The 15,878-nt window shown below is 37.7% G+C and overlaps 1 protein-coding gene across 7 annotated transcripts in view; it reads right to left on the bottom strand.

The window, feature by feature from the left end:
• Positions 1 to 15,878, bottom strand: part of RALGAPA1 (Ral GTPase activating protein catalytic subunit alpha 1) — a 133,266-nt gene that overhangs the window by 55,183 nt on the left and 62,205 nt on the right. For all 7 annotated transcript variants that reach the window (XM_086463241.1, XM_086463240.1, XM_086463238.1 and 4 more), the window contains 6 exons: positions 15,336 to 15,461; positions 14,038 to 14,096; positions 10,302 to 10,410; positions 3,124 to 3,234; positions 2,139 to 2,207; positions 183 to 317 (listed from right to left, as the gene is read on the bottom strand). In XM_086463241.1, the coding sequence (XP_086319367.1) occupies positions 183 to 317; positions 2,139 to 2,207; positions 3,124 to 3,234; positions 10,302 to 10,410; positions 14,038 to 14,096; positions 15,336 to 15,461 (609 nt within the window). The remainder of the gene's footprint in view (positions 1 to 182; positions 318 to 2,138; positions 2,208 to 3,123; positions 3,235 to 10,301; positions 10,411 to 14,037; positions 14,097 to 15,335; positions 15,462 to 15,878) is intronic.

The raw sequence follows: 15,878 nt of genomic DNA, 5'->3' as shown, positions 1-15,878 counted from the left end.
CAATTCCAAATATAGCAAAGATCAAGTAGTTACAGTAAAACATAGAAGAACTAAGACAGCACTCCATGTTTCAACAGCAGAATGGAGGTCAGCTTACAGAAAAGTTCTCTCTTCCTATCCATGAAAACTGACACTACCTCCATGCATATAAATTCTCATTCAGCAAGTAAAGAAACATGTACCTTATATATACAATTAAGAACGGATCTTTCAGTCTTATCGTTTTCTGCTCCTGTAGTGTGAAGAGGCTGCAGCAAGGTTTTTAATGGCAAGGCCATTATCCAATCCAATAAGCACAGAAGTAAAGAAACCACCAACTGGAACAAACAGTTTCAATTACAAATCAATTAAACCAGCACCTGCTACTTCACATTTATCACTGTATTTTACTTCTCTATTTTACTTTCTTTTCTTAATTCAGTAAAGTCAACTTTCTGCAGTAATGGTAGGTCACACTTGTTTAAAAAAGCCACTGTACGTTCAAAACCTACAGCATTAGTAAAAACTTTGGCTACTCAGATATCTAACAAAGACCATCCATACAACAGTTTGTCATCGCGGTAAGTCTGTGAGCAAATACGATGCTTAAGAGGACACCCATGATTTTTCAAAATTGATTTGTAGGGTGCTGTTTTCAAAATGACAGATTACACAGGTAACACATTAAGGTTTACGCACCATTCTGCACATAAATCTCACTGTAAAGTGAATCAGGGATTACACAAAACTGAATTATTTCAGCTGTATTTAGTGCTTTACAAATAACACAGTATTTCCTTCACAACATGTCAATAATGCTATGCAGCACCAGGTATCATCTGAAAGAAATCCAACTGCTTTCTGTTTTGTAGGCTCTCAGTCAGCAAAAGAACCAACTCCCTCTAGGGGATGTTTTTAAAGACTGTAGAACAGAATTAGATTAAGAACACACATACACAGCAAATTATTAATAACTTACTGGCTTCAAATAATTATTTTTAATTTTTAAAACTTAGCTGTGGAAGAGGAAACAATTCAGATAAATAGCTGCAAGATTCTCTAAAATATTTCCCAAGCTAAATAAAAGTCTTTCAAAGAAAATCCACTTAACTAATTTACTAATAAACGACATATAAACAGCATAATCATTTCACATAATACATTACAAGTTTGTCTCTCAGAGGCACCATATAATAAACCTAATGATGAAGGGCTCTGAGTATTTTTATATTAAACCAATTTTTAAGAAACCCATTAGGACTGTTTGTCAAACTAGGTAAGCCAATTTTTTATATGATATTTGATGTAAAATGATCAGCATTAGTTCATGGGGAAACTTCTTCAACTATGGGAAACATCCTCAACCACAAAGGTGGCTAGGTTGGCATACCACCGTAGTCTACAGCAGCCCTTGACTTCTCGCAAGCAGAGAAGAGAGCAAAACGGCGCTCTAGAGCCCAAAACGAGCAATGGATGAATGTCAGCTCCCACGGGGATGGGTAGCCCAGAATGATGGAGCTGCCAGAGACAAACTACACCGAAGTACCCGAGTTAAAATGACCATTGAGTCCCACAGTCCTAAAGCTAAGCCAAATAATTCAGAAGAGACACAGCTTTCAGGAGGCAGAAAGTACTACTGTGATTATCAGGAGAAGAAAGAGCCCATCTTTGCTAGGGGATTCAGGCCCACTGAAAATACGAAAAGATATCCATTGTTTTGAAGGATGACAACAATCAAATTCATCTGAAGATTACGGGCTATCTTGCTCAAGAATGTACTTACAATAGAAAGAGCAAAAAATCAGCCTTATAAATATTTGGCAATGTACTCTCTAAAAGTTGAGAATACATTTTCACTGCAATACAAGCTTGAAAAGTCTACATTACTTTGCTTGTAAGTTCACTGAGGATAAGGAAAAAGACAAGTTTATAGTTATTGAAAACCATCGATCTCAATCAATTTTAAGCGCATGCTTTCACACAAATACTTCAGAAATTCATTTGCATAAACAACATTGCTGTAATTCTGAGATGACTACACTATATTACACATAACAATTTGAATCCCTGCTTTAAAACGTAGCTTAAATTTTGTAACAAAGTTATGTTATGCACCTTTAACTAAGTCAACACACTAAAAAGAAATTAAAAATATTTACCCTCTTGTCCTGTTCATAAGAGGAAGCTTCTGTACTGGGTAGCAGATGTGTAATAGTTGCTATCAGGATCTGGGGAAAATACAGCATAGTTTCTTTTAAATATAATCTAAATATTTAAGTTTAAGATAATTTTTTAAGCAGGTAAATGTGACACAATACTAGATTCATGGTGAAACTATTATTTGAGACAAATTACAGTATTCCTTGGCACTTTTTTTTTTTTTCCCAAAATAAAACCCTTTTAATTGAGTTTTGCAGAAGAACTTAAAGGAATATGTTGCTTGACTGACGTAGGTGCATTAAGGACAATGAAATTACATAGCTACTCCAAATATTCAGGCAGGAAGAGAACTTGATTCAACACACTTGCAGGGTGCAGAAAGGAGTCTGATGCTGGTTTGTGTACGGGGCTATCGGAGCTCCACTATTTTTTAGAAATAGAAAGCCTCTACTTGATCAACAACATGACTGTAGAGGAGCAAAGAAATGCTTGCTATACCTCTCAAGAAGTTTCCAAACAATTCCCTTTCCAGTTACCTGGGACACCTCTGTCTTTTCTCTATGGTTCAGACTCAGAGAGGCCATAGTCTACCTCCTTGTTATTTAAAGTGTATTCAAAATAATTTATTTTTTTTAATACTGAAACTATTTAATGTATATGCAAAATACAATTTCAGATTCATATTTTAAGTAATCGCTTTCTCACTAAACTTAAATAAACATATTTGAAGATATCTAATATTTTAAAAAATGGACTTTATTGACAATATTCTCATGTAATAATGACATAGTTGTATCCGAGAAAAAATAAGCATGATATAGGCATTTTACATGTTAATATTGGAGTCAGCAAGTGTGATGTGAATCCCTAATGTTAATGTTAAGTAAGATTATGTTTATACTAATAAAGCTTTTTGTGAAACATACTTGTCCATATTCTGTTATTTTAATTTCAGGTAAATAGATTTAAAAAAAGATTACTTACTTGAATTATTCTTAAAGGCGAATCAGCTTGATACACTTCAAGTCTATGTACATAATGTATCAGCATGTTCAGCATACTGCAGGCAACTTGGGCTACTGTCTTATTTGGAAACTAGAAAAGAGAACACAGCATGATAATGATGACTGTGATTTCAAATAAGAGTACATCAGGTGGTAAGGTGGTCAGGAACTTCAGTGAAGGTTTTATGCATACAGTTCCTTATGTATCTACTTATCAGAAAAAATTAAAAGGAATTATTTTATAGTCATAAACAAATGTAAGCAGCTAACATCAAAGGCTTGGGACAGACAATCAGAATTGCACGCAAGGAAGGAAAGGGGAGAGGAGTCTCCTAACTAACTTCAGATTGGTTAGTATCATGAAGCCAGGAAGAACAAATTTGTATCTTGTTACCTCAATGATGATTAATATTAATGAATCACTGCAAAAACTAAGGATTCAATTCTGAAATGAGAGGTCTTTGTTGAGAACCATGGCAGGTGAACAGATGCATTTCCAAAATGCAGGAAATAGTACTAACAGTGAGATTAACCATTACTTGCTAGTGACTGCTGCATACAGCACTTGTCTGAATAGAAAAGAATGCACCTCTGCTTTTGCGCTTAACTCCACTGTTCTCTATTATCTTTTAAAGGCAGGAGAACATCGCTGCACTGAAGCCTGCCTTCAACAGTTACTAAAATGATTAAGTCACTGTGTTGGTCAAGGCAAAAGTGAATGCATCTGCACAATTAGTCCCCAGCCTTGGGAGTGGATGCATACGTTGCCCTACACTCCTACGTGCGAAAAAAAAGAAATGAAGGGACAGGGATAAGTTTCCTTAAATTATTCATGCACAGGACATGTAATTGAGGAGTCTTCTTTCACTGCACTTGCCTTACAACTTTAAGCTGTGCAAGAAACAACAAGTACAAAGTGAATTTTATAAGGGAATTTTATTCATTTAGGACATGAAAATCCTACAAAGCTGAGCTAAAGACAAATCTGAGAAAAATGGTTACTAGCACAGTAAAACTACAGATTTCAGAAGACAGCACAAAGCACACAGAAGAAAAAATAACATGCAACAACCCCACGGGAAGGATTTAAAATACATTCTAATTCAAGAAAATACCGTGTCTTTACTGAAAACAATTATTCCAAACGGTAACACTGATGAATCTCAGATCACTTAGAAAACGATTAGGTAATTCATGCAATAATCATGACAAATCCTATTCTATTTCTCCAATGAAGATGAGTGACATCAGAAATCCTGCATTATTAAAAGACTAAAGAAGTAGTTTGCATGTTTTAATTTCACTTTATGTAGCAGTGAAGCTGTCACCAGCACTGTGTGCTGCATGGTGGCTGTCCACCTCTGAACAGGATAATTACGTTGTAAAAATACTTAGATTTAATTTCTTGGCTGCTCAGACTGTTTTCTTAATCAGTCCAGTTCTATTAACCTTTCAGGAAAAGGTGTATCTCCCAAACTTTAAAAAAAAAAAAGAAAAGAAAAGAAAAGAAAAGAAAAGAAAAGAAAAAGAAAAAAAGCAGCTGTAAGAAAGCTGAAATGCCTGGGCAACGAAGCCTGCGCAGAAAATTAAGGATTTCAGAAAATTTTTCAATGGCAAAAATCTAAAGGTGGAAAATACACTGGAAGAAAGCTCTGTTCTGGGCCAGCTTCTTATCAAAGCAGAGCTACCAATTTTTACATTTAAGGTCTTGAATATAAAAGAAAAGGTACAAGCATAAGGAAAAGCATTGAGTACAAAGCTTTAATTACATTTTTTATTTCTGGTATCTATGTAAGCATAAAGGAAGACTACGAATGGCTCTGATAAGCCAGCCACAGAGACAGAAACCAGAGTACACAGGGTAGTTAATTCTTGTTCTGACTTTCTCTGTTTCTCAGTGGACACACTTTCATTTATCGTTGTCTTTTCACTAAAACATAGCAGACATCTCACATCTGCAAGTCTTCCCAGAGTTACGACAAAAACACCATTATTTTTTATCCCTCATGAGACAGCCTCTCTCCATGCTGTGAAAATACACTGTAAAAGCACAGAAAGCAGGGTAGAGATTCTAATGTTCAAGCTCAAGTGACAACCAAAAGAAAATTAAATAAAACTGAAAGCATAACAATTTGATTACAAAACTTGAGATCAAATCCAGATTGCTGGAAACATACTTACAAGCTTGCAGGAAAACCCCAAAGTCACTGGAGAGGGCAAAAGGGGTGGACAACCCAGAGTAGTTTAACACAGAGTTATTCAAACCACTGAATTTAAGAAAAAATTACCTGAGAAAAAGGCCTGGAGACTTTCCAGAGTCTTTGAACAATCAGCTGTTCACTACTTAAAAACAGGGAGCATTTTCTTTTTCTTTTTTTTTTTTTTTTTTTTTTAAAAAAGATGATCATCAAGCTCTAAAATGAAGAGTGAATGATTTCTAGCGCTGGTCTATGCAAATTAGTTAACCTCTTTCTTTTCTCTGGTTGAAGAGAAACTTTTTTTTTTTAATTTAAGAAAGGGAACAAAAGTCAATGGAGACATAAACTTCCCAGAAAAGCTGGAGGGTATAAAGCAATGAATATGAATAAAGTTTTAATCTTGTGCACTCAAAATTTCTTACTCATGGGAAGAGCACCAGGTAGGAATTTTTGGTCAAGAATACGGGGATTGGCCCAAACAGATCAAACCCTCCATCTACTTCAAAAATCTGTCCCAGCATGGTCAATATATCACATTTTGGAAGAATGCACAGACACTTTAGAACAGACAGTTATAGAGCTGCGTGTCCTGGAAAGACGTTTTCCTGAACTCAAGCAGCAATGCTGAGTTTACGCTGGATCAACCCTTTCGAGTCAGCTGCTTTGTCCTGACTTCTCTTCCAAGAGCCTTCAGAGGTGGCACGAAGGCAGCTGTGCAATGCTACAAACTCAGGGTTCAGCTACCCAACACTCAGGGTTTTTCTCAGAAGAGTAGTCTTACCATACTGTTCACCTTTCCAAGGGTCCATTGCTCTCTGGACATTACATTCATAGTTCACCTTGTCCATACTTGCAAATAACCTGTTTAGCACTCATTCAACTAAGTCTGTACAACACAATTTTGTAATGTATCTGCAGCATTGTTGAGAGGAGTGCAATACAATCATGAGATGCAAGGGTCTGGATGGTTGGTTAGGATCCGTTCTGCTCAGACTTCAGCAGAGGTTAACACAGATACAGCAGTATCGCCACACTGCTGAGAGAAGTGCTAGCTATATTCGGAGTGAGCTGCTGGACAGCAGTTCTAAATATGCTTCTGTATTTCAGAAATAGGCATATAATTGTTGCTAACATTTCTATTCAATGCTACTTGCTCAATTGTCCTTACCAGTAAGTTGGACTTGGACTATAGCTCCCTATCCATTCACTTCTCCCGAAAATAAGAAAATAATCCATTCTGGGAGTTCAAATCTCCCACTACTTGGAAGCCAGAAGATTGCTTAGGTAACAAATTAGAGCTCATTAGTTTCTCTCATGATATATTTATGAAATTTTCATTTAATGATTAAACTTGACTGCAAATGTATACCACTGTTCAGAATAGGAGAAAAGCCAACATGCTCTGCGTGCTTTTGCCAACACAAAGCAAAGCAAAGCAAAGTAGAAATACAAAAATCTTTGTTTTCTCATTCAAGAAGTAATTTATGCTTAATATAAACGAGATACAAATAATTGGCTTAATAAATACGTCAAAGAAAAATAAGAGAAAACACTGTGAATGACAGGATTAAAAATAGTTCAAACTTTGATAAATTGCAGAAGATTAAAAACAACATCATTTGCCTAATTCCAAATTTGCACAGGAACTTGATAAAATGCACTAGGTTAAGGGATATTAGAAAGCAAGGGCAAAACCCTGGAAGAGAGTATTAGCGAAGCTGCAAAGGATGAATGTGATTTTGCAAAACAGGAAATTGCAATTTAGAGTCTAATACTAAAAGCCCTGCAGCTACCCATCTGAGACAGACTCAAAACCTGCTGCACAGGATGTGATCAGCTGATTTGCTATGATACTTTTCAGATTCCCATTGCTGAAAAGAATAGTTAGTCCCCAACATCTGACACAAGCGACGTATAACAGGTATACACCCAGATTTTTATCAACATGTATATACAGAAAGACTAGACTATTCACTGAATTTTTAGGTAAACAAAGAGGAAATAATTAAAAGTTGAAGATATTGTCCACGAACACGCAAGCTTGCAAAATGCTAGAAAATAAGATGTTTTTAACAATATTCTAATTATTCCATAAAATATGAAAAAATATGAAAAGTATTTGAAAAACGTAGGAAAACAAAATCACTCATCAAGGGGGAAAAAAAAAAAAGGCAATGAAGTGCAGCTTTTCAACAGAGATGACGAAGGGAATAGACTGTTTGTATATTACCACCAATACAAAATCTTGTGACCAGAGTTGAAATCCAGTGAGACCAGTTTCAGAATAGTGAAAGCAGTAATTCACAAAAGGAAAGGCAGACAAACGTCAGAAAAATCTCTTCTATTCAGAAGCATCTTATAGGCATTGCACCACAGTGAACTAGCTGTATCTGAGCAAGCTGCATTTCCAAGCGAGAATCACTATGCATACTAGCTATGTTTAACAGATTCAATCAAAACAGCAAATACCAAAACAGTAAATCATCCTAGATTTCAAGAACTTACTGTGAAGCTGTTTATACAGAATTGCATAGTGACTACCAGAGACTGTAAGGTTTTAGCTTACAAATTAGTTTCAGAACCATTGTATTGGGTGTAGGTGGGAAGGTTTTTGTAGAGGGGGCTGCAGGGGTGGCTTCTGTTGGAAGAGGGCAGGGACCCACAGCTTCTGCCTATGTTCTCTCCCTTCCTGCTGGGGATTGGCAAATCAGTGAGCAGCTTGGTGAGAGTTTGGCTGCTAGCTGGGGCCAACCCACCACACCCGTTGAAAAGGAAAAGTAAAACCCTTCTGAAAAACTGTAAAATTACCTAGTGTTGCAGCATGCTTCATAAAAAACAGAAAATAGATTTTAATGATCGCTACAAAAACAGGTGCTCTTTACTTTTCACCAAAGTTAGAATTCTCATTATTCCCTTCCAACAGGTGGTTTATTCACATAAACTTTGATGCCAATTCTTGACCTGTCTTTGGATTGAGATTTTTTTCTAACAGGTACTGGCCTGAATGACATATCCTGGAATGAGCATAGAAAAACACTTTGCCACAGGAAATCAAGCATCCTCCAGTGCTTCCATGCATGCAGCTGAGTTCTCAACATCTCTCTCTAAATACCTGGCCAGGGCTGAGAAGCAATACTGCTCAAGGGAACAGGCACAGAATACAGTGAGGATATGGGGATAATGTGATTTGGTTGGTGGGGACAAGAAGAGGGCAGGTGAGCAAGAAGCAAAGGAAGCTTTGGGAAGATTCTGTTTGTCCTTTACATTTATCACCTTCCATTTTCTTCCCTGTGCCCGTCTTACACTGGATACTCTGCTCAGTCTGACAGCCAAAGAGTACAAGGCAGCAACTTGGCTTGGGACAGACTTTTTGCATATGATGGTAGATGGCACCCAAAACTGGGATTCCTTCCAGTTTCCTCTCTACCATGGCCTTTCCCTTTTGCAATGTGTCAGGAGAATGTACCATGGAGGCTTTAAGAATATTATGAATCAGAGCCTGGGAACCCAGGATGCCAATTAGTGAGGAATGTGACTTACCTCAGCATCCACAGCTAGCCTAGACAGAAGACACAAATGCTGGAGAAGGAAAGACTACTACACTTTCGTACTCCAGAGTCTTTGTATGGATCTGTACTGGGTGTACATGGCAAGGTTTTGGTAAGGGAGAGGCTACAGGGGGTTCTCTGTGAGAAGAGGCTAGGGACTGCCCCATGCCAGACAGAGCAGGTTCCAGCCAGCTCTGCAATGGACCCACCAAAGGACACAGCTGAGCCCATCTGCCAAGTGTGTGTGGTGCCTTTGTGAAAACATATTTAAGAAAGGGCAAAAATGCCACACAGGCAGAGAATGAAAAAAAAAAAAAAAAAAAAAAAAAGCAGGTGAACACAAAGGTCAGAGAAGGAGGAGGTGAAAGAGGTGCTCCAGGTGCTGAAGCAAAGAGTCCCCTGCAGCCCATGGAAAAGACCATGTCCGAGGAGATATCCACACTGCAGCCTTGGAGTACCTCAAACTGCAGCACTGGCTGTTTCTTGAGGGAACGGCAGTCCACAGACACCAACTCAGAGCAGGCTTAGCCTGAAGAAGTGCAGCCAGTGGAAGGACCCACATGGGAACAGGGAGGAAGGAGTGGCAGACAGGAATTGTTGTGAACTGACCGTAACTCCCCATTCCCCATCCCCTCTGTACTACTTGGGATGGGGCATAGGGAGGCAGAGGAGTTAGAAATGATGGAGTAAAGGAGCCTGGGAAAAGGGGAAGGCATGGAAACGTGGTGCTTAAAATTTTGTCTTTGTTTTTCATTGTCCGAACTATTTCAACTAGAAATACATTAAATTAATTTCCCCAAGTCAAATTTATTTTGCCCATGATCGTAGTTGGTAAGCAATCTCCCTGTCTTCATCTTGACCCACAAGATTTTTCATCCTGTTTTGTCTCCCTGTCCTGTTCAGGAGCAGGGAGTGAGTGAGCAGCTGCGTGGGATTTTGGCCCTTCCTTAAGGTTAATCCACCACAGGCTCCTAGATGTAGTTACAAATAGATGCAGAAAACCCTGCTGAAAGCTTGAGTCCAGGGTGTGGGAAGGAGTATAGCTGGACAAAGTCGGATGAAGCCAGTAGTGGTTTTGCTGAAACTCAAATTGAAAGGATTATTAAAGATGGGGTGATGGACAAACCATCATGCTCCAAAGATTAAAGGTTAGAACGAAGTGGCTAATGATACAATAAGATAGGGATCCACTATCTTATCTCCCAGAACACCATTTCCTCCCAATTTAAAGAAGGGTAAAGATCTCTTTTGACAGAGTTCAGAGATCCACCAATTAAACCGAATTCAGTCTTTGGTAAGGATTGAAAATGAGACTGTGAAGTAAGGATGCTAAAACGTGATCATGACTTTGAAAAGGCAAAGTATCTTTACACGTAAAGGCAATATACATTGTAAAAGTGTTAGTTTCTCACCTTTAAAGAAACACAAATGACATTCAATGCTTCCTTGATCTGAGGATGGTGTGATTCATGAACTAACTCCTCACAGATCCAAATACCAAGGCTGCAAAGAGCAACACATCTGTAAAACAATGTTGGAGGACAAGTTGTTGAGAAACACGCTACAAGAATGTGCAATTCTTATGATTCATGATATGTCTAACAAATATGATTTTAGTATTTCAAAAAGAACTACACAAAATCCTTTATAATCTGTAACTTATTTAAAAATGAGCAAGAAATCCCAAGTACCCTGGTGAAGGCATAGGAAAGCACAAAGGAAGCACCCTTCTGAGCAACTGAAAAATCCGAAAGACATCAAGAACTGCATCTCTGTGGACTTTTTGGATTAAAAATACTATCTGAAATCAATCTATGGGAAATTCATATGTACTTTCTTAAGATGAAGTAAAAATTGCGGTAGTAGGTTCCTCCTCCCCAGCATGAGAGTTTGCACATATTTGTTTAGAGCTTCTGGGACACAGACAAGAGAGGGGAATGTTATTCGTTCATAGATATTTACAAATTTTTAGATTGACAATAAAGAGGGATGAATAGAGGAGAGGCAAATGAATGCTACAGACAGTATACACATTGTGATAAAATACTCCAATTTTTGTTGTTGTTTCTTCATTTAAAACCAGGAAACAGAAAAGAAGTGTAAAGAGTATTTAGATAGGTGTGTTCAAATCAGCAGAGATAAATGGAATTCATTCAGAACTGTTAAGAAACTAGCTTAAGCAATCTGAATCATTAGTAACTATCTTCAAGAACACAAGCTGCAAATATTTTGGAAACAACTTCAGAATACAAAATCCTCTGGATAAAATTGGAGAGCAATTCAAAACCGACAAGATGGAAGCTGCTTATGGGAACTGCAAAGCATTACATCTGAGAAGGAAAAATCATATGCTAGAATAGAAACAAACAGAAGTGGCTATGAAGCCTGTGCTGTAGAAAAACAGATTTTAATGTTACACAGAATTATGAAACTGGTAACAGGTAGCAAAAATACATCTTGGAATTAATTCTACGTGATGGTGTAAAGAAGATGTCAAACCACCCTGTTTTGTACATTGGCACTGAAATCTCAATTGCAAGACTGCCTCCACTACAATTTGCTTAACACAATTTAAGAATAAAGACAAGCTTGAGGGAGTCTAGGAAAAAAGTGACAAAACTAACAAACAGCTTTGGGAAATATTGCACATGGAGGCAAAGTTGAAGGGCGTATTGAGTTGAGATCATAATTAAGGAAGGAAATAAGAAATCTTCTGACGTGCAGTAAGTCACTGAAGAGTTTAATTTCCAGTAGAAAAGATTTCTGCTACATACTGGTCATAAAACCAACCTGACTGTAAAAGTTAGACACGTATGGCAACAGCCTAAGATTTTTGTAGCTTTCTTATTTGAGAAAATTTTCAGGACCATTGAGGCAAGCTACTGCTAGGAATGTTTTAAACACACTCCAGCCTCGGAGGAGGGTGAGCAATCTACACTTCCGCTACTTCCACAGTATGAGTTTCAATCCTTTTTGAGCAAAAGTAAATAAGAACCTAGCATGGATTTAACAATAAATGTAGCCAGTTTGTGTAAGGTGACTCAGAAAATAAACCTTTAGCATATACAGTCTGTTTTACTGTTTCAAGTTTTCTTCATGCTACTGAGAACCATTCCACATCTGACGACATACCGAGTGCAAAATACCCAGGAGTCTTTGAGGTTTCTACTAAGAACACCAGTTTTGTTATCACTGTTCAGAGTAATCTCTGAAAAACTGTGTAGTTCTGTGGCTACAATGTTGTTATTAAAGAATCACAGCCTTAACAGCAAAAGCAGAAGAGATGAACACTGAGATCATCAATGTATCACTTCTTTTTCAGACTGTTAGCAGCAGGAGAGGTATTTGATTAATACAGTTATTAATCTTTATAGACGGAGATCTGAGAGTAGAACATATTTCAGACAACTGACTTCCCTGAGGCTCAGCTAGGTCAAGTACGTAATGAATCACAAAGCATGAAGCCTCTGTGGAAGAGATAAGGAATAGCAATTTATAGCTTGGGTAACAATAACAGCACTCAGACTTGCTAGACGTATATAAAGTTAGGTACCTAAGCTCCAAGAAATCTGTTCTCTCCTAGGAAATTGCAAAGGCAAAAGCCTCCACTAGGGCTGAGCTGATGTGGCAAAATTATAATGTAGATCCTAAATATGACCTCTGATAGTAACACAGGTGAACTCTGTACTGCTGTGAAGCAGATGGTATCAGAGAAGTTATTACCAAAAAAGGCAGTGGATAAACTGCCACCGAGGAGTAAGGCAGTCACAATTCAGGAGCTGTGGGAACATCATTATCTCCACAATGAAGACATACCCTTCCGTCTCCCAGAAGAAGGAGAGGGGCACAGGTAACCTGAAGAGACATTGGGAATCTATTCCTTTTTAATCACCATTTAATGTTATTACACACAGTGGTCCAACTTTGCATTCTGGGGGCAGCATAACTCAGCTTTCTGAAAGGCTAGGCATGCATGTGTGCCTCTGCTCCTATATAGACACTCTCACAGCCAGAGATATAGGGATATGCAGGATGTTCCCGACCTCTTCCCAGCCATACTGCCAGAATTGAAGATGCTAATACTGTGTGCTTCAGAGCCACAGGATCAGAAAAAATATTCTAAATTAACTGGATTTAAACCACCTTTTTCAAAAGCAAAATTGAGAGTCCTATGCTTTTTAGAATTCAGTTTTGTAAAATAACATGAAAAATGAAATTAAAATGATCTCAGAACATTCCTTCCTTTCTGTCTTGAGAGATATTACCAGCTCAAGTGAAGAACGGGTAGGTGGGCTGATGAAATCTGCTCTTGGTTTTCCAGCAAAATGTTTTAAGGTTCAATGAGCTGATCTTTTCAGTAACATTTTCCAGGCATAGTAGTTCTAGTATTTTGCATTTGTTAAGTGACAATATATTAGTTGAGCATACGTAAACACTCAAATATATAAGGCACAGAAGTGTAATTTTCCTTGGTAGGCGTTACAGATTCCCGTTCCATTCACATATGCAGGACTCTACAAATGCAAGCCTCTGGAGACGGGTAAGGAGGAACAAAATCCTAAGCAAATTAAGAAACAGAAAAGAAAACTGGTAACTATTCTCTCTGAAGTTCTCTATTTGATGAAGATGCTTAGGTTTAAGCTTCAGAGCAATCATTCCCAGTTTAATGCTGAGCTCAGAATTTTCTGCTTCTTTTCCATACTGTAAAGAATGGCTCGTGTACTTTGGATTATTTCTGGGTTTTTTTCCAAGTTAAATCATGTGGTCTAATAAAAAATAACCATCTCTCCCTCATAAATAATCTTGTCCTTAAAGTAAAAGATGCCTCTCTAGTACAGAAAATCCCCGAGTTGAACAGCAGGGTAGACTGGGAAAGCAAACAGCTTATACTCTTACCCTAGCTACTACTAGAGAAAAGATACTGGGCTAGACCAGCATTTGGTCCAACAGAAGATGTCTGTTCTTTTAATATCTCTTTTTAAAAACTGTATCGAATTTGCATGGTGGACCAAAGTTTTGATAGCAGTGAAGAAAACCAATAAAATACATATCAACTTTTACTATAAGCTCTCTAATATATCCAACTCAAAACAGTATAATAAAGAAAAGAGTCTATTAACTTAGAAGCTTTTTTTTTGTATGACTTACCGTGCAGGACCAGATGGCTCCTCTCTTGCTGCACTTAACACAGTTTTAATTATGAGTTCCTAAAACAAAGAGGAAAATATACTGATTTACCAGTAACTCCATTCAACAAAGCATCAGAAAATCAGAATTTTATTATAGCACACACAGGCACCTCACTGAGTTTCTAGGTTTGTGGTCAGATGAACTGTTTGCTTACCACTACTCCAAGCTTCAAGTTTTCCCCAGATGCTCATTATTGTGCTACCCCAAGAATATCCCACAGGTTACTGTCCTCATTTCTGCTGATTAACCATTTCTCCAATTCTTGCCAATACATTACCATAAAATATCGAGTGGAAAAAAAAAGAAAAAAAGACTCCCTAAAGCTAGCATCTGTGAATAGTGCTGAAGGGCATTACAGAAATAATGTATTACTTTGAGGTTTAAACAAACATTTTTTCAAAAATTATATTGATTTAAATAAAAGTCTTCAGAAGTAGTCACAGAACAAGTCACGACAGTGCCTTAAGAATGATGTCAAGAAGAATTTTGACTCAACTGCAATGAAATGCCCCTAAAGCTGTAGGTTGGTCTCAATGAAGCTCAAATAAACAGACATTATACAATAGAAATAAGAAAGAAGACATCAAAAATCAGTGCCCAAAAGGGAGCAAGGTATAAAGCAGCTTCGAAGTCATCATCTCCCTCTACATTGAAACAGCTTGGAAACTTATGGGGAGGCTTTCTTAGACACAGTAATCATACCTGACACACATACAGCAATTAAACATGCAAACTGAGCTGTGCCCAGTTTCGGTATGCTGGCACGCTACTCAACCCTGTATTATGATAGAGAGAGCAAGGTCTCCATTAATCTTTGCTTATTGTCAAAAAGAACATACTGAGGTACAGAGGTTTTCTAAAGCTCCTAGGAACACAGGCAGATTTCACCAGTTGTGAATTCTCAATAAATTAAATAATTTGTCTTGAACCTCTCGATCTTCGTGCCTCAGCTGATTAAAGCCATGAGACCTGTAAACAGGCCCAATGAGAGTAGGCTTGAAAAGGCGAAATAACACATCATTTCCTTTTACAAACATATGAAAACACTTTATTATTAATTTAATAGCAATTAGAAAGTATGTTTAGTAGTATAAAGTTTGACAAGATTTTATGGATCTTGAGCCTTACAATCTGTTTGAAAATATTTCTGAAAAATTTTAGAATCTTCACATTTTTGTTAGTGTTTAGTGGAAAAACATCATATGAAACGTACACTTGGTAGCTGAATACCATTCAAATATTCTTAAAATTCCTACCTTAACATCCGTAAACTGAGACACAGCAATGTCAGGAATGTTTGGGTGAAGAGCTGGTAGTTCATGATATAAATTGGGAAAACAGACTAGAGATCCTAAAAGAACTTGTGCTTCAACTCTTGGGGCCTAAAAGAAAAAAAGGTGGGGAGACTCTTACTGCAATCAGGAAGCTGACATTTCTAGCTGCCTCAAAAAGAGAACAAAGGCTGAAAGTCTACACAGCTATTTCCTTTCTCCTTCTGCAAATTCTGTAGAGCTGAGCAAACTGAGACCACAGCCCCACGGATTGCTACTCAGGCACACCCCATGCTCCCATTTTCCAAGACGGTGAAAAGGAAGCAGAAGAATTATTAGGACTCCAGACAAATGACTGAGCTGCTAACTAGGCTCGGGTCTTGGGTTCAGCTAATTGAACAGGATATGGAAAGCTACTGAACATGACAAGTAACAGTGTAAGAAGCTGACAGAAGCTTCAGATAGCACCTTGAAGGAGGCTGGATTTCATAGTTGGTTAAAAGGGGACTGATGTGAGAAACAGTCAAA

Source organism: Leptosomus discolor, chromosome 3 (assembly GCF_034619465.1).
Source record: "Leptosomus discolor isolate bLepDis1 chromosome 3, bLepDis1.hap2, whole genome shotgun sequence".
In the NCBI taxonomy this organism is placed as follows: domain Eukaryota; kingdom Metazoa; phylum Chordata; class Aves; order Leptosomiformes; family Leptosomidae; genus Leptosomus; species Leptosomus discolor.
The sequence above is the reverse complement of the archived record's forward strand: the minus strand, read 5'-3'. Positions and strand labels throughout refer to the sequence as shown.